A 21,961-nucleotide genomic window follows, 5' to 3' on the forward strand; every position below is an offset into this window, starting at 1 on the left:
CTTTTACTGAGAAATTTGAAATCACAGAGAGCTTTTACAATCTTGCACCACCATTACAACCCACTAAGAAATATACCTCTACCATTTACTCTGCCTTCTCTTCTGGTTCTATGGATGAATCATCCATGCTGCTTTCGAAAGCCAATCACTTTATACTAATGTTCCATCACTGCTGTGACAGATTAACATAAACTTTATTAGTTCATAGATCTGCAGGTGGCTTGACTACGTACTCAGATTAGAGTCTCAAAAGACTGAACACAGCATGTCAGCAGGGCTATGTTTCTTCCTTGGGGTTCTAGGGAAGAATCCATTTCAGGTTGTTCATTCAGGTTGTTGGCAGAATACAATTCCTCACAGCTGTGGAACTGAGGTAGCTGTTTCCTTGCTGCTGTCAGCTGGGGACAGCCCTTAGCAATGAGAGATCTCTCTCTGGTCCTTGCACATGGGTTCTACATCTGAGAGCCAGTAGTACTGTGTTGAATATTTCTGCTACTTAGAACTTCTCTAACTACTTCTTCTGCATCTCTCTTCTGCTTCCAGCCAGAGAAATTCTCTGCTTTTATGGGCTCATATGATTAGATTGAGCACACCAGATAATTCAAGTTAATCTCCTTCCTTTAAGATCTATCAGCTCAATTGTATCTGCAAAGTCCCTTTTGTCATGTAATATAATATATTCACAGATTCCAGGGATTGGTCATCTTTGGAGGGCCATTCTGCCTATCACACACTCAATGTCTCCAACTTTATTCCCTTCTCTCTTCTGCATCAGTAATTATTCTCCTCAATTGGATCTTTCCTATCAGCATACAAAAATTCCAATATTTCTCCCATGTTAAAAATACCTTCTTGACTCCACTCTCCCTTCCAGTTATTGCCCCATTTATCTCCTCTTCTTGGGGGAAAAACACCTTGGAAGAATTTCCTATAAGGTCTGTCCCCACTTTTTGTTTTTTATATTCTCTCCTGACCTTTCATTCTTTCTATTGTATTGGACCTGATCTTTTCAAGGGCACAAATGATTACACATTCTAAATTCAAGTGTCAATTTTCAGTCTTCATCTTACTTTCACTTTACAAAGCCAATCATTGAAAATTTCCTTTGTCTTCCAAGATCTCACCCTCTTGTTTTTTTTCTTATCTCTTAGAGGTTCCTTCTCAATCTCCTCCACTGGTTTTTTTTCTCATATTCCTGACTATCTAATGTTGGATTTCCTGGAGCTTTTTTATTTGTACTTCTTTCGGTAATTTCATCCAATCTCGTTGTTTTAAATACCTTGAATATACAACCACTTCCAAATTTATATCTATAGCCCAAACATAGATCTATCGTTCCCTGAACTCCAGCTTGTGTATTTAACCATCTACTCCATATCTCCTGCTCAATGTATCCTATATAATCTTTTACTTCGTTATGGTCTGTCGTCTACTCTCAGAAAAATCGAAGTTTCATGAGGGCAAGGGTCTTTGTGTTTATTGTCTGTTTGTTTTCACTGCTTTGTCTCCAGCACTTAAAACAGTGCCTACAGAGAGTACGTAATCAATAAATATTTGTTGCTGTTGAATGAAGGGTCAGAACCATTTTTTACTTCAGCTTAAAACCAGATTCTTCTTCTGGTTACCCCCATATCAATATGTGGCAACTCTATTCTAGTTTGCTCAAGCCAGGATCCTGGGAATTATTCTTGATTCCTCTCTTTCTTTCACACCCCACATCCTGAAACCCTGCTAATTCTATAAGCACACACACACACACACACACACACACACACACACACACACACTTCTAGAATTTGACCCTCTCACCTTCTTCACCTTCACCCAAGTTCAAGCCATTATTGCAATGGCCTCATCATTGGTCTCCTTGCTTCTATCTTTGCTTCTCTAGAGTCTATTTTCCATTCAGAAGAGAGAGGAAATCCCTTTAGAATTTATGTTAATCATAGGCATTCTTTGTTCAAAATACTCTTATTTGTTTTCCATTTTGGAATAAAGTCTAAATACTTTAAACGGCCTCTAAGATACTTCTTGATTTTGACCCAGACATATCTTCCTAAAACCACTTCTTCCTTTTACTCATTCTCCTCTAGCCACTTTATTTCCCTTGTTCTTGCATATGCTAATCATTCACCTAACTGAGGACTTTGCACAGCTTCCTTTGCCTGGAACTCAGAGACACAGATGATCTGCTTCTTCATCTCATTCAGGACTCTGCTCAAAGTTGCTTTATCATGTTGCTTCCATGATCATTGCACCTAAAATAGCAAACACACAAACACACACACACACACACACACACACACACACACACACACACTTTTGCCCTTATTTTCCTTCATTCCAAAGCCTTATTACCAATGGATATTATATAGTTACTTATTTTTATTGCCTGTGTTCCCCTTTCCCCCAAATGTAAACTGCTTGAAGGCAGATACTATCTGTTTTGTTCATTGCTGTATCTGCAGCATCAAAGATGAACCCTAACAACTACAGGCTTGTTTAACCCTAGCACATAGGCTCTTAGAGAGCTATAAATACTTCTTTTCTCAAAGTATCAGTATTAATATTTGAAAAAGGACTCTGGCCTTTCTTGAGTGATGTGCCTACCCCTCAAATATTTTCTGTGTTTAGAGCAATGGAAAAATCTAAGTGGCCAGTCTGGGTCACATGCCCCTGTAATGGGATGGGAGGTGAGGGGTGGGGAGTTGGGGAAGGCTATGCAATCCATAGAGAAAGGAAAGTTTCTAAAAGAAAAAGAAAAAAAGAGGTTCTGTTAGCAGAATGAGGCAGGGGGAGAACGGAGAGAATATGGGGGAGGCAGAAACAACACAAGGCCACCACTGAGAGTTTCCAGAGTAGCAAGACAAAAACAGGGATGAGCTGGGGCCCCTGGTAGAGGAACTATCCTTAAATAACTGTACCTTCACACACTTTGGGAGAGGACATGCTGAAACCCCAGGCATGCCTGTATGGCCTCAGTGTGCCCAGCTTCTTGAATGACTCCCTGTGGGGATTTGCAGGAAGGATCTCCCTGTCTCCCTGGCGTGAATACTCCTGAGGCTTCTCCACACAAGCTGGAGGAAAGATAGAAAATCAGCGATCAGCAGCGTAAACATGATTTCTATTTTTCACCGCACATAACATCACTCACCAGCTCATTTGCAGAACTCTGCATCCATGACTATAAAGATTAACTAACAACTCATTTTTAGGTGAGTTTGAAAATGAATTAGTTTGAAAATAAGCAACAGCTGTGAAGCGGGCATATGTACATACTCTCACATTTGGGGGAAAAAAAAAACAGAACATAAATCTTGCTGCTATTATTTAGCCTGAGGCTTTTGGTCTGCTTTTTGGTTTTGTTTTTGTCTTTTGATACACTCAACCCCAAGGTATTTTAAATTTTAAAAATTTATTTCTGAATATAGAAAATGTTCCTTGGGTCCTCCTGAGAGTGGGGTGCCCGGGCTAACCACAGGCACACACGCATTCCTCCCATAGTACCGTACGTTAAAATTAATAGCACATGCAGAGGAAAAACTAAACCCTTTGACGTCACTCTCGAAATGAGGAAACATAAACAGAAAAGGCTCCACTCCAGTAAGCTGCCAGAGCTGAAGCCGATTGGTCTCTGCTTTTCCTTGCCTGTGGCAACTGACGGCACCTCCCAGCCTCGCCGGCCGGCTGCCTGCCCCGCTCCCCCAGCCAGTCGGTGGGTCTGGGCACTGCAGCAACTCGGCTCTGTCCCAGCGCTCGCCTGGGAGAAAAGTGGTGTGCTCACCCAGAGAGGATCTCTCTTTCCACCTTCTTTCTCTCTCGATCTCTCTGTGTGCTGTTGTGTTTCTTTCTTTTCTTTCCTTTTTTTTTTTTAATTTTTTTTTTTTTTTACTTAATTATATTCCTAATCCTGGATGAAGTTGCTGGACTCTGCAGCACAAGTCTTCATGAACAAGCAGCACCGCTCAGAGATTTCACGGCATTCAAAGGTCACAGAACTGCCACTATGGTTAAATGTCTTGTTTAATGGTTGAGGTAGGTACGACCAATTTGAGCGGCAAGCTCATTTTTCTTGAGAGAACAGAATCACAGAGAGATGGCAGGAGTTTTATTTAAAATGAACCTGTACATATATTTATATATATATATACATATATATACTTTTTTTTTTTTTTGGTCTGTAATCGTTACTACAGCAACCAGCTTTTGAATTTCCTTCCTTTTTCTAGGCGAACTGACTAAACATTATCACTTACCTTGAATTAACTGTTTCATTCCAACCAGCCCTAATGTGGGACTCCAGGATTTTCGCTGTGCTTGGAGCCCCCACTGAGGAGGGCTTCTCTCTCTTTTTTTTTCTTTTTTAATGAATGCAATATTTCTTCCTCAATGTAAATCTTAGAGTTGGATCATTTTTCCTTTTAGTGAAGACAGAATAGGAAAATATTGGTACAGAGCTTGGTGAGGGTTACAGGACAGGGGGAAAATATCAGTTTTTTTTTTTCTTAACTTTGTCATGTTGTTTGGTCGCAGACTTCAAAATGAAGAAATTAGTAGGAGAGAGGAATAAGCTGGTAATAAAGTTGAAGGTAGAAAACCCTATAGAAGGTATGTCAGAAAGATGAATTCTTGATGAAAACGCACTTTATCACCTTGTTGCATTTTTTTTTTTTAATATTCTGGACTTGGAAGTCGGCAGGGGAAACGGAGGCACTGAGTTAGATGACCAGTGATTTAGATCTTATTATGTATAAAGGAAACGAAAAAGTTCTTTATTCACACTGCAAATTTGCTAATTATCTTTCCTACAATAGTTGAAAGCAGAGTGAGATATTTAACTAGAGACTTAAGTGATTGAGCCTGGGATCTAATTAATCATCCATAGATTCTGTTCCTCATGTGCTCTAGCCAGAGTGCCTGTTTGAGTAAATCTCTTTGCACCAGAAGGCAGGCGTATACAGTAAACACACTAAATGCTGCAGAAGCAGGGCAAATAACACAGAGCTAATGTTGTTTTCAATGACACGTTATTATTATGCGCTGAGGGGGACCCCTGCTAAAGATCATTTCTGCCCAAAGAGTCAATTTTTGTAAAAACATTTCAAGTAGCATATGGTTCGCATGGATTTCCTTATTACCCTTCTCAAAGTTACGCAATAGCAAGTAAGACAGGATTATTTGAAACCATTACCCTGTTTCCAGTGTTTCTTACTTGATTTTTTTTTTCAAGGTTTCTATTCCCAACCTCGAGAAACAGAAATTTTAAAAAACTGGGTCATGTTAGCAGTAATATTAGGCAAGGCATCAAATACATTGTGCATTTCAAAGGGTTAACAAAATTAACTGCATAAGACTATAAGTTAAGAACTGCAAAAATATTAGCTCTGAAATGCAGAGGATGTGCTGTGAATGGACAATTGCTTTTCTGCAGCGCCTAGTGGGAAAACAAGGACTTTGTGTGTTGCAAATGCCTAACTGCAGCTCCTCCATTTCCTCTGCTTTATCTTTTATTCCTGGCTGGTGAAACAAAGATGGGTGTCAGTAGTTGCGTCTTGATTGACATTTTCTCCAACAAAATGAAGTCACTTCTTGTCTCCAGTAGAAGCCCAAAGTTAACTAGTTGCAACTGCAAAGACTGCCTCCTCTTCATGGGGATTTTTACCTGACACTAAGCGGTCCGATGTCAGACTCTACTCACCCAGTTGAACAACGTGAGAGAAAATCGTGGTGACTACGTGTCAGCAAAGTGGCTGGGAGAAACGCTTTTCTGAATCAAGTTACTTTGGGGAAGGGTGGAAAAATCCAAGATGTGTTAGGAACAGACACCAACTTAGGGAAAATAATTGTACATCTTTTAGTGCTTTCCACAGTGTCCGGCACAAAACTACTTATTGTCAGTTCTCAATAAATACCTAGTTAAAATGTTTGCTGAGCACTTACTACCCTTCATATATTATAAATTATTTAAGTGATTTTAAGAGATGGCATTTTTGACTGTTTTTGAAAAATATTTTTGATGTTAGTCTGGCCTAAAATATAATCTAGAAATCAACACATCAATGGTACAGATGAGGACATTCCAAACGTTGGCTTGTGTTGTTTTCAGCCAAAAGACCTCCTACTCCAAACAGATTCAAAAGTAAAATCACCAAATTTCCTCAAAGTGGGAATGTACCACCTTGAATATGCCTCTGCCTCACAATTAATCTTCCAAAGTCTAATTTGTTCCTAGCTAGGTTCAGATCACAGGGGAAGCTACTCATCAACTCACACAACATAGTATTAGAAGGAATTTTTTAAGCAGTAAGCCAATCTCAAGCAAGATGAAAAGGGCATCATTATCAAAATTAAGAATTAGGATTGACTTCAGAACTTCTAAAGGTAAAAGCTAACAGGTATTCTAAATGGTTCAACTCACACTGACTTTTGGGGGGTCAGCTAATGGGGAAAGTAGGTAACTTACTGAGGGCCCTCAATGTACAGAATGTCTTATCCCCCAAATCTCACCACCCTATGGATTCAGCACATGTATCCCAAAGTAGCCTATAGACAAGCCTATAGAACTCCTCTAGGAGGTACATCTGGCTGAGGAAGAAGGGATTGCATTTGGACATGCAGTGAGACCCTCTCCCTCAGTGCCTTCTCGTGGTGGCATTCCCATTTCTCCTAATGATATGCCTTGGGGAACACTTCCATCCTTCACATGGAAGCAGTTGTGCGATCAGTACTGTTGGCTTCTACAAATATCCTAGGTGACTTTGTCAACATGCTAACTTTGATGCTTGAGATGATGCATACTTGGTATATTAGCAATTTTTAAAGTGCTTGATATGGAAATTTGGGAGAGGGAAGGGAAAAAGGGATGTAGAAACCCCAAATGACAATATCTGCTGTATTCCTGCGTTATTAGAGATTTGAACACAGAGAGAGAAGTGTGTCAAAGTTCTAGCATATAACCAAGGAATTTATACTTTCCCAAGAATCATTTAAGTACCTAGATGATTTAATTTGTACTTAGAAAGTGACTTCACGGAGAACCCTAAAAAGAGGAGCAGACAGAGACAAGTGACCAGGGTGGGCGCCCTCATTCAGGCTCTAACTAGCTGGGTAACTCTGAGCCATTGCTTCATTATCTGTAAAGGAAACGGATTATATTATATTTCTAACAGTAATTTTTAGATGAAACGTTTATAGCATTCTTAATCTCAATTCGGAGTTTTTTATATAATTCCATTCATAAATAAATGTGAAAATGTCAAACCTTTATTCAAAAGACATCAAAGTGTGCTCTCAACATGTGAAGTAAGTAAAAAATAGATAAGTGATGAGTCCCACTTTTGGGAAGTTTATATTCTGGTTGCACATATAAACAAATAGTACAGTCTGTGCAAAGAAATAAGTGGGAGAACAAAGGAGAGTTTGCAAGGGAGGTGATGATGAAAAAAAATGAAACAGAAGAGGTGACTTTATCCAAATTGGAATTTAAGAAAAAACTAAATTTTCTGTCTATGTATTTATTTCTATTATTGTGATCTTTAATATGATCAATTGAAGGCATTGTCATTCTTCTGAAATAATATATGTAATGGTGTTCTTAAAAAATATAATGTTGGGGAGCCTAGATGGCTCCATCAGTTAAGCACCCAACTCTTAACTTCAGCTCAGGTCATGATCTCCTGGTTCCATTCTTGAGTTTGAGTCCCACATTGGCTCTGCTGACAGTGTGGAGCCCACTTGGGATTCTCTCCCCCCACCTCTTCCCCACTGATGCACTCTTTCTCTCTGCCCCTCCCCCACTCATATGCTCACATGTGCACGCACACCGGCGCACTCTCCCTCTCTCAAAATAAATAAATCAACCTTAATATTTATTTATTTTTTATCCCATTTGTTGAATTACGTTACTGTACAAGCCTCAGATGGTGAATTATATCAGTGAATTAAATCAATGGAAATGATAGTGTCTTCTCTATCATTGCTTGAACTTGGAATCCCTAGGAGTTATAGAAAGCAGGAGCCCTTTGAGAACTTTAACAGAAGTCCCAGATGCCAGCAGTCACTTAGCACAAGGAAGGAATGGTCACAAGCTGCTCTGGGCTTGTGTTCTGGGAAGTGCCCTCAGTGCTAGGAAACTTCACATAGTGGCTCAGAACTTCCAGAGATGACCCATGTGACTCAGGGCAAATTTCTTACATTTTAGAGTCCTCTGTTTGCTCGTCTTTAAGTGAGGCTATTGGACTATTTCAAGGATGGCTTCTTCCTTCCCAAATCTGTGATTTACCCTGACAAGATTAATATTGACTTAATAGCGTTAGTTTGTTTTTTATTCTTCCACCTCTTCCATCCTTTCTACCACTTCCCTTTATTCTTGGCTTTCGCTCAGTTATCCAAATTCACATAATTTCACCTCCAAAATACTCTCATTGCCAAAGACAAACAAAAGCAAAACAAGACCTTGGGTTTGGGAGAATTTCTCCTCAGGAAGACTATTGCTTCCCAGGAAAGGTCACGTATCCCTGCTCCATTTCTCTTGTTTGAGGCTGATGTGCTACTCCACGGCCCTGGCACTCCTTCAGACAGTAAAGGGACAGCTACTGTTTGTAGCTGCGGATTTACATGTTAGATGACAAGTGTCTTTTTCCAAAGTGCCCATCACTATCCTAGATTTTCTGTATTATTTCATTTAGTATCTCCTTACCTCCGATTCCGGTTTCTTTAGAGTAACTGACAACCTGTTGATAATTAAATTGGAGGAATTCTCAGAAGGAACTTTTTTTTTGGTGAACTGGTTGTCCATTGAGTACCTGCTCTGAGGCCTTGCCCTGATGAGAAGGAGTCGCTGCCTCATCTTAGTGGTAGGATTTGGTGCAATTCAGTTACCCGAATCCAGACACTGGTGAGATCTTGCGTGGGTCAGAACATTTCTGCTGGCATCGCCTCTGGATGACAGTTTAGTTAACAGCTCAAGCATGTGGAGCAGGGAGCAGGGTTTGTAGTTTCAGGTAAACCTAAAACTAACTTGACACTAAATACACAGGAAACTGTTAAACAATATATAATTTTTAATATACTAATGTATAACTATCCCAATATTTTGAAAACCCAAATCCTTTCATGGCTGCTTTATTTGCATATAGTATAGAAATAAGAAAATAATAGCCTTAGCCAATATGCCAGCAAAGATAGTTTATGTCATACATTTAACCTTCCTCCCTGTCTCCTTTCCTCCCTTTCTTACATTTGTAAAGAGAATGTGGAAAAAAATAAGATTGGTAATGAGATGTTGATGGAGTTTCCTTTTGTAAAATTTGGAGATTTGTTTTAGTTTTTCCTTTCTAGTGGTTGGTAAATACACATAAGGTTTTTGATTAAAACTCCTGTTCAGATTATTTTCTTATTAATACCTTTTGTGTTTTACATTGTCATAATGAACATATCTATAAGAAATACATAAAATATCCTTTCCACATGATGAAAATTATCATTACTTGCCCACAGCTTCAGACATACAAAAGAAAGATTCTGTTCAAAAAAGGAGTTAATACATGACTTAAATACACTGAAGGATATTTAAGAGTTTTGAGTTCTAAGAATATTCCTTTCTTCTCCTGGGATAGGAGGTCAGGTCCTGGGCCAGTCTGGATGAGGGCCGTTTCCAGGTATAGACATAGGAGGTTAACATATACCTGATTTGGTCAAAATCTGGTATCTAAAGATATCAAATGGCCAATGATTTACATATTCTTTGACCCTAGTAAATTTTAGTCTAAGAATATATCAAATTATATTTACTTTTATACTGTTTGTAATATTTAAAAAACCCAGAAACTTCCTGAACCCAATTATAGGTGAGTTGTTGAATATGTTACTTCAAACCTATGCAACAGAAAGCCACACAGTTATTTAGAAGAATGTGCTAGATCTACATACACAAGTCTGGAATGGTTTTTGTATGTAGTAAGTGAAGAAAAAAGTTACATTAACACTTCCACAGCTATATATACACATTCATACACACTGATAGAAGATTTCTGAAAATTCAAATAAAAATCATAACAATGGATGTCCCTGGGAGAATTTGGAGATGGAATGGGAGCAAGACTTACTTTTCAGGTATATACTTTAGAATTGTTCCAACTTTTCTCCCCATAAACCTATTATGTCTACCATGGGGGAAATTACAGAGATTTATGTATTATTCTGTGATACTTAAAGTTGAGAACAAATAGAAAGTAAAATAAGAGTTCTATTTTGTTTTTAAATTGCTTCATTAGCTTCTTCCTTCAATCCTATTGAATTTTCCCAAGTGCCTTTGATATGGTGAGGGAGCACAGTATGACCAGGAAGTAACAGTCCTAAAGTGAGGAGATAGATAAACCTTCACTGCTGTTTGAGTAACTTTGGGCCAATCCTCACTCTGAGGACCAGTTTCATCATGGACAAAACAGCGGGCTTAGTGAAGGCCAAATTACCCTCCAGCCTTCACATACGCCTAAGAAAAATTTATGGCCTGTTGTGTGCCCAACTATTTGAGACTTTTCTCCATAAACGGAATGTACATATTTTACAGTACATATTTTATTGGTTTGAACATTTTACCTAAATTTTCTGTTTTAGAATTGGTCACTTTGGTTTAATTTTTTGAATTAATTAAATATGCAAAATTTATATTCATCCAAATAGTGTTTAGGGAAACTGCTCATCATTGATAGACTCTTTAAATTAAAATATATGATATCATATATTCAAAAAACAGTAGAAAACACTATTTGTATTAAGACGTGTAGCTTATAATACAGGCAACTAATGCTTCAGTTTGAATATGATTTATACATGTTTTGGTTTTACAGGAGAAAAAAAAAAGACTTTCATTTCCCTTTCTCATTATGCCACTTGCCAGCTGTGTCCAGTCAGATGAAAGAGCTCAGTCATTCACAAAAGTGTAGAAGCAGCCTCATAAAAGGAGATGCTGCGGTAATACAAGGGTCTAAAGAATGCCTTGATTTAGAAAAGCTCATTAAATTTAAGAAAAAAGTTGTTTTTCATGTCATAGAAACAGAGTATATTTCTATGTCTTTAAGACTAGTGTTCTTGCTTTTTCAACTAAATGAAGACAATTTCAATTTTGTTTTTAATTCGATGGAGAAAGGTATTAGTCGTTTTAGTTACTCAATACTTTTTATTTTATATTTTTCTAGACCTTTTTACTATGTTTGGAGTAAGGAGTAATCTTTAAGTAAAAATAAAATGAAAGAGATAAACATACCACAGATAAGAATTTGTGTCGTAGCAGTTTTTGAATGACCAGAACCAACATTCTAAACTTTTCTCCATAAGGGCACCTTTTGGGATGAGCACTGGGTGTTGTATGGAAACCAATTTGACAATAAACTTCATATATTGAAAAAAAAAAAACACTTTTCTCCATAAATCTCTTTTAATTGTTAAAAATATATTGATCACTTAATTCAATGGCTTAGAAATAAAGTAATTGAGAAATATTGTCCTCTTTTTTATTAGTATGCCTATGCATGCTTATGAGAGAGAGAGATTGAAGGCAAGGACTTTCTCGAACTTAAAGACAAATGTATATAAAAGCTTTTTATGCAGTTATTCAGTTCAAAAAGACTGAGTTGGAGAACACTCCCTATTTAAGATGCCTGTAAATCTTTTAAAAAGAAATAAATGCATTTGTTAAATTAAGTGGTAATAATTATAATTGTTTAAAATTCACTTTGTGTATTTTATGTGGTAGAAGAGAAGAGAAAGGAAGAAAAAAAAGAAATTCAAACTCACAGGGGTACTAAACTTGTAACCTAAAGCCTGAGTTCAATTCCAGATGCTGGTCTTACTGAGCGTAATACTTTCAGCAAGTTATTGATCATTTTTGACTTTTTGAGTCTCTGAACTATAAAGTGAGGTACCTGTAGTTTCTAAAATTTCTCAGATTTACTTACTGTGCAGATGGATGGCTTTCCTATGTCATTAGTGGCTCAGTTCATAGCACAAATGTCAAGTCCTCCATTCTTGAAACACTCCTGTGAGGAAAGGATTAATTATGCCCATTTTAATGAAAAGGAAATAGAGGTTAGGAGAAGTTACAGCTAAAAGAGTTGGTATGCAGCCCCAGCTTTTTAATGACAATTTTTTATATATATTTTAAATGCTTTATGTTTCAAATCCATTTGTAATCATTCTAAGCATGAACTGGAAAAATATTTATGCAAAACATAAAAATCTCTGTTTCAAATGTTAAAGCAATCTACTCGATATATTATTTACAGGAGGTTCCAGTACATAAAGGAACAGCACTATTTCATTTTAAATGCATTCACAAAGGATGAATCTGACACTTTAAACTTCAGAAGTTTGACTGTGAGAGGCAGTATAGTGTAATGGGGAACAGTGCAGAATCTAGCACCATTCACTTATTAGCAATAAGATCCTGAGCAAGTTATTTAATATCTTTGGGCCTCATTCGCCTTACTTATAAAAGAAAGAGTTTATAGTTGTAGCCTCATGAGACAGTTGAGAAGATCAAGTGAGTTTTACTTGTAAATGCTTTGAACGGCGTGTGAAAGAGAGTAAGCATCGTGCGTCTATCAGTTGGTACTATTTTCTTACGAACTTTAAAAGTTATTTCATGAAATTGTAACAATTTTGTGTATAGTGCTGTTGGGTGCTTTAACATTTAAGAGAAATACAGTTTTTTATTTTTTTTAACTTTCTGTATTAAGTAATAGTGCACAGACAGAAAAATACACATCATATAAATGTACATAATGATTCACTTTTTAGAGGTGAAGCTCTGTGTAACCATTACCCAAGCCGAGATATAGAACATTCTTACCTTATTGCCACATCAGAAATCTCATCACCCCTCCTCCATTCTTTCATTCACTGTCGCACTGTGAGACCCATTCAGTTGTTGCATGTAGCTGTATTTTATTTTCATTATTCCATAGTGTTTCATTATCTGAATATGCCCATTCTACTGTGGAAAAACATTTGAGTTGTGTCTAATTTTTAGTATTATAAAGAAAAATACGGGCCTGGGTATTCTTGGACCTGTCTTTGGGGCACAGGTACATGTATTTCTGCTGAACGTATACTTAGGAGTAAGTTTCTGGCCAACAGAGAATGTTAATGTTCAACCTTAACAGAAAAATTCAAAATTGCTCCAAGTGGCTAAAATAATTTACATTCCCACCAACCATGCATGATAGATCACTTCCTCACTAACCTTACTTATTAGCATTTAGTAGGTGCGTAATGATAGCATATCATAGTTTTAATTTGTATTTTCCTGATGGTTAATTAATTTGAGCACTTTTTCACATGTATATTGGCCATGTAAACATCCTCTTTGTCAAATTTTTAAACAAGTTATTTATATATTAATTTATGGGGATTCTTCATATATTTTGATACCTTTGATTGCTATATGTTATGCAAATATTTTCTTTCAGGGACACTTGGGTGGCTTGGTTGGTTGGGTGTCAGCCTCCTGATTTCGGCTCAGGTCATGATCTCATGGTTCTTGGAATGGAGCCCCTCCTCTAGCTGTTAGCGCTGAACCTGTTTGGCATTCTCTCTCTCTCTCCCTCTCTCTGCCCCTCCCACACTTGCATACATGAGTGCATTCTCTCTCTCTCTCTCTCTCTCCCTTTCCAATTAAATAAATAAACCTAAAGAAAACAACAGATACTTTCTCCCATTGGTAAAATTTCCTGTTTTCTTCTTCAAGATTATTTTGGTCATTCTAGGCTCCCTGCAATTCCATATAAATTGTAGAGTTAACTTAAAATTCCTCCCTAAAAGCCAAATCACTGTTAGGATATTGATCAGTTGGGGAAGACTAACATTTTTCCTGACTCTTCCAATTTATAACAGAGTTTATCCCTCCATTTATTTAGGTCTCTATTAAATTCTTTCAACAATATCTTCTAGCTTGTTTTGTGGCCATTTTACACATTCCTTGCTAGATGTAGTATTAAGTACTTAGTATTTTGATATTATTCTAAATGTTATCTCTTCAATTTCAATTTTAAATTTTTGTTACTAATACATAGAAAAATAATTTTTTCTGTATCAATTTATCAACAACCTTGCTAAACTCATTTATGAATTCTAATACTTTATTCTATAGATTCCTTTCATTTTCTATGTAGGCAATCTTACTATCCCAAAATATTCACAGTTATATATCTTCTTTTTCAATACTGAACTTTGTCTTACTGTACTAGTTAGGAGTTTCAGTAAATTGTTGAAGATGATAACCATGAGTAAATGTATTGTTTCCAGTCTAAGAAGGAGAGTTTTCAATATTTTTTTACAGTTGGTATGATACTCTATGTCTGGAAGTTTCTGTCTATCCTAATTTGCTAGTCGTTACAAATATTTGACTTACCAAATGTGTTTCTGATATCTATCATGTAACTTTTCTCTATTATTCTATTGTGGTGGTGATTGATTTTACAATGTCAAATCGAACTTGAAGCCCTAGAACAATTGCAATTTGGTTATTGTATGCTGTACTCTTTTATAAAATCCCTTGTTACCTTGTTTCTGGATTGCTAATAATTTTCAGGATTTTGAAACGATGTTGATGAAAAAGAGTAGCCTAAAGATTGTTTTGGCAACAATCTTATCAAGTCTCCACTGACCTCATAGAATTAGAAAAATTATTCTTTTGCAAGTGTTTTGGGAGAATTTATGTAAATTCATGTTATGTTTTCCTTAAATATTTGTTAAAAATTATAAATAATTCCATCTGGTCCTGGAACATTTTGTGGGCAAGTTTATAGTTATAGTTTTAATTCCACTAATTTTTGTGGGCTATCCAGATTTTCTACTTCTATTTTCAGTTTTAGTAAGCTGTGTAGTTCTAGGTCTTATCTATATTATCTACATTCAGTGACTATCATGAAGTTGTTTGTAATACCCTGTTTTAATATTAGTATTTTTATTCTTGCTACTAGTTTATTGTGCCATTTCTGGTTTTCTTTTCCCTATGGTTTTGTCAAGATCAATTTCATTAGCTAGTTTAAGTAAATAAATTTTGCTTTTTAATTATTTATTTATTTATTTATTAAACATTTATTTATTATTGAGAGACAGAGAGAGACAGAGCATGAGCATGGGAGGGGCAGAGAGAGGAGGAGGCACAGAATCCAAAGCAGGCTCCGGGGTCTGAGCTGTCACCACAGAGCCCGATGCAGGTCTCGAACTCGCAAACTGCGAGATCATGACCTGGGCTGAAGTCAGATGCTTAACCGACTGAGCCACCCAGGCGCCCCAATAAATTCTGCTTTTTAAAATCTTTATGTATATTTGATGTCTATTTTTAATTTCAGTTCTTTATTATTCCCTTCCGTCTCCTTTCTTTAGGTTTATTTGCTGAGGTTTTTTTTCTATTTTTTCAATTTTTTTTTTTTTTTGGCTCATTACTTTTCAGTCTTTCTTCTTTTTGAATATATACATTTAAAGCAATACATTTTTCCTCTAATAGTTGGGGCTGCATCCCAATATTTAGTGTTTCTATTATCAGTTAGCTCAAAATAATTTCAATTGTAATTTCTTTTGGGACCTATAAATTATTTTAAAATGCCTTTATTAATTTTAAAACATATTGGGACTTTTCAGTTATCTTTTTGTGATTGTTTCTTAGTATAATTCTACTGTGATCGTAAATCATACTGCATATTATTTAAGTCTTCGAAATTTGTTGCAGCTTGTATGTGTGACCCACTGTATGGTAAACTTTTATATATATTTCACATGCACTTGCAATGAATGTATATTCTGTGGTTGGTAGATACAGTGCCAGTTAGAAAATTGGGTAATCATGTTATTCAGATCTATACTTTTACTGACTTTTTTCTGCTTCTAATTACTGAAAAAGATAAGTTCATGACTCCAAGGTAATTGTGGATTTGTCTATTTTTCCTTTTCATCCTGCCATCTTTTACTTTATACATTGTGTTAACAATGTGAAATAGCCATTTTTATGGATCAAAATAGTGGAATATCATCATTTTTATATAAGTTAAACTAATACACTAATATTTTAATGGTGTGCTGTTAGATCATACCTTCACAGTGGGGGTGATAATTAGTTCTTATCACAAGGTTTATAGCCCTCCAAAAAGACTTAGTACACAGATATACAGTGTAAATGGTATTAAAATTTCAGGAGGGGAGGTAATTAGGGGAAAGAAAAACTAAAAAGGCTCCTTAAGGATATCTAATGATACCATATCCATGATAATGGAAAAACAGGGTGAGAAATCCTTAAGCTAGACAAATTTAGAACTGTTACATCTTCCCGGTGAAATGAAAGTTTTCTCATAATAAAACATCCCTTTTTTTTTCTCTATTAATCCTTTTTATGTACAGGCTTATTTTCCATTCATTCGGTTTTTAATTTTCTGTGTTTATGATTTAGATTTATCTCTTTACAGTAGATGGAAATATTGTTTTATTATTCAGTCTGATTATATTTGTCTTTTCAGAGGAGTATTTAGTCCTTTTATATCTAATGTAAGAGTGATATATTTGAGTTTAAGTGCTGACTTACTATGTACACTCCATTTTTATTTCCTGTTTTATATTTCTTTCTTTCTCTTTGCTAGCCATCATTTGCGTTGAGTATATTTGTCATCGCATTGCTCCTTTCCCATTAGCTTGTTATTTTTACACTTTTTCACAATGTTTTACTGGTTACTATTGAGGTTACAGGATGCATCTTTGACCTAATCAAAGTATAATGCTAATTATTAGTACTGTTATCACCATACGGGAAATTTGAGAACCTTAGAAGGAATGTTTTAACTACTTTTGCACCTCTCCTGAATTATATGCTGTTTTCAGGTATTCAGTTTTATATAATTTAAGTCCAACAATAATGAATGTAACTATGTTTTTATACAATCATATATACTCTTCATTACTTCCCATGTCTCTGACATTACATATAGGATTTCTTTTAGTCCAGTGGTGATTTGGTTCAGGTGTTTTTGTTTTTTTTTTTTTTTGTCTGAAATGACTTTATTTTGCCCTTTTTAAATGTGCATGGTTCCTAGGAACAAAATTCTATATTGGTAATTTTCTTTCTCCACCTCAAGACATTATTATATTGTCTTATAATTTTTACCGTTTCTGTTGGTGTCAGAAAACAGTATTTAAAAGCAATTTCTCCTTTTTACAAAAAAATTTTTGACTATTTGTAATTCTTTATACCTTCAATCTCCAGTAGTTTTCCCATTATTGCTTAGTTGTGGTTCTCTTTGCATTTATTCTTATGAAGATTTGTATGATTTCTTAAATGTGCATCTTGATATCTTTCAACAATTTTGGAAAGTTACCGTTAATATTTTCTTTTAATAGTTATTTTGCCCCACTCTTTCTCACTATTTTTTTTTTTCTTTCTCACTATTTTTAATGGGACTCCTATTGCATATATGCCTAATCTTTGAACATTTCTACCTCCATTGTTTACCTTTGGTTTCTTTGATCTTCATTGTGGACATTTTCTTTTGACCAGTATTTTATTTTCCTAATTCTTTCTTTAGCTGTATCTGATCACTCACTGAATCCATTAAATGAGTTGACAACTTCTGTTGTGATATTTTTCAGTTCTAGAATTTCTAGCATTTTTCTGTAGTTTCTACATCTCTTTCAAAATTCTCAATCTTGTTTTTCATATCCTTGAGTATATATTATACATAGTATTTTGAAGTCTTTGTAACTCTTGATTTATATCTTTTGGGTGACTATACTTAATATCTGCTAGTGCTCTTGGTTGTATCAAATTGTCTTACCTTTCATATGCCTGGTTATTTTTGGTGGAGTACTGGACATTGTATATAAAATATATGGGGATAACTTGAGGTCTAGTGTGATATTCTTTCTCCAGATAAGATTTACATTTGTTTCTGTCATGTTACCAGTGTCAGCAATAAACTTGATTGTTTTAATCTCAAATGAATATATATGATGTGTTCAAAACAGTGGATGGCATAAAATAAGTACTGTGGAACTATCTTTTTTTGTTTGTTTATTTACCTTTCATTGTTGTCTACTGGCTTTGAAAAAAGAGAGAAAGGGAAGAAAGTATTAAGGATAATTTATATGGCATTATATGCACCAGAAGTAAATTCTCAATTTTTTTCATTTTATTGTCTTTTCTCTTATATTTGAAATAAATTTAAAAATGACAAGTTGTATTATCAAAGTCATAAACTAAGTAGATAAAAATTAGTATGTGTTCACTTTCCATATTGCACTGGCCATTGGCCATTATAACCATTACGCAAAAGTTAAAAACTCAGAAATAATAATTTCAACAGTGTAATCACCTTATTATATAATTATTATTTGCTAGTAGCACTTTAACAAACACGATTATTTTGGAGATTGTTAATATTCTAATGAGATCTTGGGTCAAAGAACTATTTGTAATAGATTTTCATTTGCACCTCACATTTCCAATTACAGATATTTACAGAAAGGTGTTATTTAATTCTTGATTTATGGTTTTTTGCCTGGAAGCTAATGTTTTATATAGTAGCTGATATAAATTAGCTACAACAAGCTATTAGCAACTTCCTTCATTTTCCAAATTGTTTTACAGTGTGTAGTTTCATACAAGCAAATCTAATGTCACTGAATGAAAATGGTACTCCATATGTGCTATAAACACTAAAAAATGTTTATTTTCAGCACACTAGCTTGTCCTGTGGAATAAGCAAATTAATATTTAAAATAGTTGCAAACAAAACATTCCTGGGAATAAGTTTAGCTACACTATAATTAAGTTCTGGTTTAGTTATGTAAAACCAGATTTTTGGTGTTCTGTGTTTATCTATTGCTTCTGGCAGTTTATTGGCTTTTCTTGGGTGCTTGGGTCCTAGTACTACTCTATGCAGGTTTTCCAAGGCTGGGGTATCTTTGGAGCACTGGTGAGCTTGAAGTCAAAGCTAATAAATGCAAACTATACTAAATACTTACCCTAGAGTCTAATCACTGATTATTTATGAGCATTTTCAAACAGCATGAAAATATGTATTTTTACAAGAGAAATATTAAAAAGTTAAGAAAAAAAGCACTTAAGTGGGGGAGGGGCAGAGAGAGAGAGGGAGAGAGAGAATCCCAAGCAGGCTCCATGCTGTCAGTGCAGAGCCCATTGTGGACTCGAACCCATGGACTGTGACATCATGACCTGAGCCAAAATCAAGAGTTGAATGCTCAACAGACTAAGCCACCCAGGGACCCTGATATTATTTTTAAACAAACATATATTTCTAGTTTCCATACATTGTATATTTTCTTGTCAAAATAGAAATGAAAAAATTGGAATCTAAAAAGAATCAATGCTCAGTAATTTCCAAATATATTGCTAAGTATATATTAAAACATATTAAACTAAAAACACTAATAAAAGTTAAGTTTTATGGAACGTTACTATTTTCAATGGATAATATCATACCTCACAAGTAATAAAAAAATAAAGGAAATTGACTTAATATTTAAGCAAAAGAACTAAGTTTTATGTGTTTCTCCATGAGTTTTTAAACTAAAAAGACATTTTTAGCTTTAGCACATTGTAATAGCAAAGAGTTTTTATAAACTCTTGAGCAACGAAATAGCAGTTATGCAGTTTTTAATTGCCACTGCCTCAAATTCTTTTGAAAAGGTACATGAGTTGTTTGTTCCATACTTAATACAACAAATATTCAATGTTTCTTCCTTCAAGAAATACAAAAAGGAATCCATAATTAAATACTTAATTATGTATTTAATATTAAAATTATGTATTTAAGTGCTAATTTAAATTTTACAAAACTCGACAAACCTGGTAATTTTGACCCACATTTAGATTATTCATGCACTCTTGATTAAGCAAGATGGGTTCAATTATTTTCTAACTGTGAAATGGGCCTAAAATTATGTCATCTATCTCCAAAAAGGTTTGATATCATAGCTTTTTTATTTTTCTTGAATTAGAGTTTCAGGCTGGGAGAATTTTTTCCATATGGCTAAAACGAGTTTCAAGTTCCACATAGCTGAGGATTCGTTGTCCTGGGCTCTTGTCATAGAACAGGAACACATAGAGACCTCTTCTCATTGATGTGAAAGCTTCTAAATATTTGTACATGTGACAAACTACTAATCAGTACAAATTTTTAGTATCTCAAGTTCATAAGCACTATTGAGAAAAATTCTGATTTCTGATTAGAGCTCTCAGATATCTTCAGAAAATCTCCAATAGATAGGTGTAATTGTCCCCTTTTGAGGAGCAAACACAAACTCTCGTTAATTAAAGTTTTGTCTAACGTCACTGCTTTTAGGTTTTTTTTAATGTTTATTTATTATTTTGAGAGAGAGACAGAGCATGAGCAGGGGAGGGGCAGAGAGAGAGGGAGACAAAGAATCCTAAGCAGGCTCCAGGCTCTGAACTGTCAGCACAGAGCCTGATGTGGGGCTTGAACCCACAGACGGTGAGACCAAGACCTGAGCCAAAGCTGGATGGACACTTAACCGACTGAGCCACCCAGGCAACCCTAAGATCACTGCTTTTAAACAACAGACGCAGGATTCATTCACCCAACTATCAGGTACTTGGGGACTCAAAGTGATGTAGGGACTGGGGATATGAATGTAGAAAAGACAAAGTCCCATCCCCATGGAGCTTGCGTTCCAGTGAGGAAGAGTGGCAGGCAGCACATAAACAAGTAGGTAAGACTTGATAAGACTTATCATTCAGAGATGGCTAAATGCCATGAAGAAAATAAAGTAAGGTAGTGCGTTAGCTGCTGTCCACAGAGCTATGGATGCATGTTGGGAGGTCCGCGGGGTTTTCTCTACAACTGAAATGATGAGAAAGATGCAGCCATGGAAAGACCTGGAAGAAGAACCATCCAGGCAGAGGAAAGAGGGAGAGCAAAGCCCTGAGAAGGGAGCAAGTTTCACTGGTGTCAAGACACAAAGGGCCAGTGCTACTGGAGCAAATGAAATGGTGAGAAGGATGGAGATGAGTGGGCCTAGGTAGGCAAGGCCCAGGCCGTGTGCACCTTCACAGGGCATGGTTTGAATCTTACTCTCTCACTGTGAATGGAAACCACTGAAACCAATCAGACAGGGAAGAGTCACCAACTGATTAATGTTCCTGGGCGGAACGTGGATTGTTCAGCCCAGGATACACCAGCTGTCATGGGCAGCTGCTGGCTACGGCAGGCCAGTCGGGAGGTGAGGGTGGCTCGGACTGCATCAGAGACGGTGGAGTGTTGTGATGAGTGTTCAGATGTTGAGTATTTGACAGTAGAATAGATGGGACTGGATGGTGGGTTGAATATGAAGGAGAGAGCAAGACACAGAGCTTATGATTCCAGGTTCTGGAGCCGGACTCCCTGGGCTCATATTCTGGCTCAGCCTCCCATGAGATTTGTAACCATGGACAAATAGCCTCGGACAAGTTGACAAAGGTTGCTAATTGTGCCTGTGGTATAGGATTAATATCCAAATTATGTGTGTGTGTGTGTGTACACTTAGAAGTGAGTTCAATAGAACTGTATATTGTGTACATGTCAGTTAAATAAAATAAATTTGAGAACAACTGATGAATGCTGGGTGTTTGGCTCACATCTCTGCAGGTACCATTGATAAGATAGGGATGATGGAAGAAAGATGAGGTTGGACAAGCAGGAGGCAGAGGGACTTTAGGAATTCCGTTTAGGACACATTCAGTATGAGATGCAGTGTTCAGGAACAAGATCAGAACCAAAGTTAGATTTATCAATGCATACGCTATTTAAAGTCTTGGTACCAGATGAGATCACCTAGAAAGACAAAGTAAATAGGAAGAGGGTGGAGGACTAAACCTTCCACCAGCATCCAGGGGTCAGGAGAGGAGGAGGAGCCAGGAAATGATTCAAATACATGCACATCTGGTTTTTACAGG

General features: G+C 36.1%; 1 protein-coding gene across 1 annotated transcript in view; it reads left to right on the plus strand.

The window, feature by feature from the left end:
• Positions 1 to 3,664: 3,664 nt before the first annotated feature.
• Positions 3,665 to 21,961, plus strand: part of PDE7B (phosphodiesterase 7B) — a 314,218-nt gene continuing 295,921 nt past the window's right edge. Inside the window, exon 1 of the mRNA XM_060616743.3 lies at positions 3,665 to 4,035. Within this exon, the coding sequence (XP_060472726.1) occupies positions 4,015 to 4,035 (21 nt within the window). The 5' untranslated portion in view covers positions 3,665 to 4,014. The remainder of the gene's footprint in view (positions 4,036 to 21,961) is intronic.

This window comes from Panthera onca, chromosome B2 (genome assembly GCF_046562875.1).
Source record: "Panthera onca isolate mPanOnc1 chromosome B2, mPanOnc1 haplotype 2, whole genome shotgun sequence".
NCBI lineage: Eukaryota > Metazoa > Chordata > Mammalia > Carnivora > Felidae > Panthera > Panthera onca.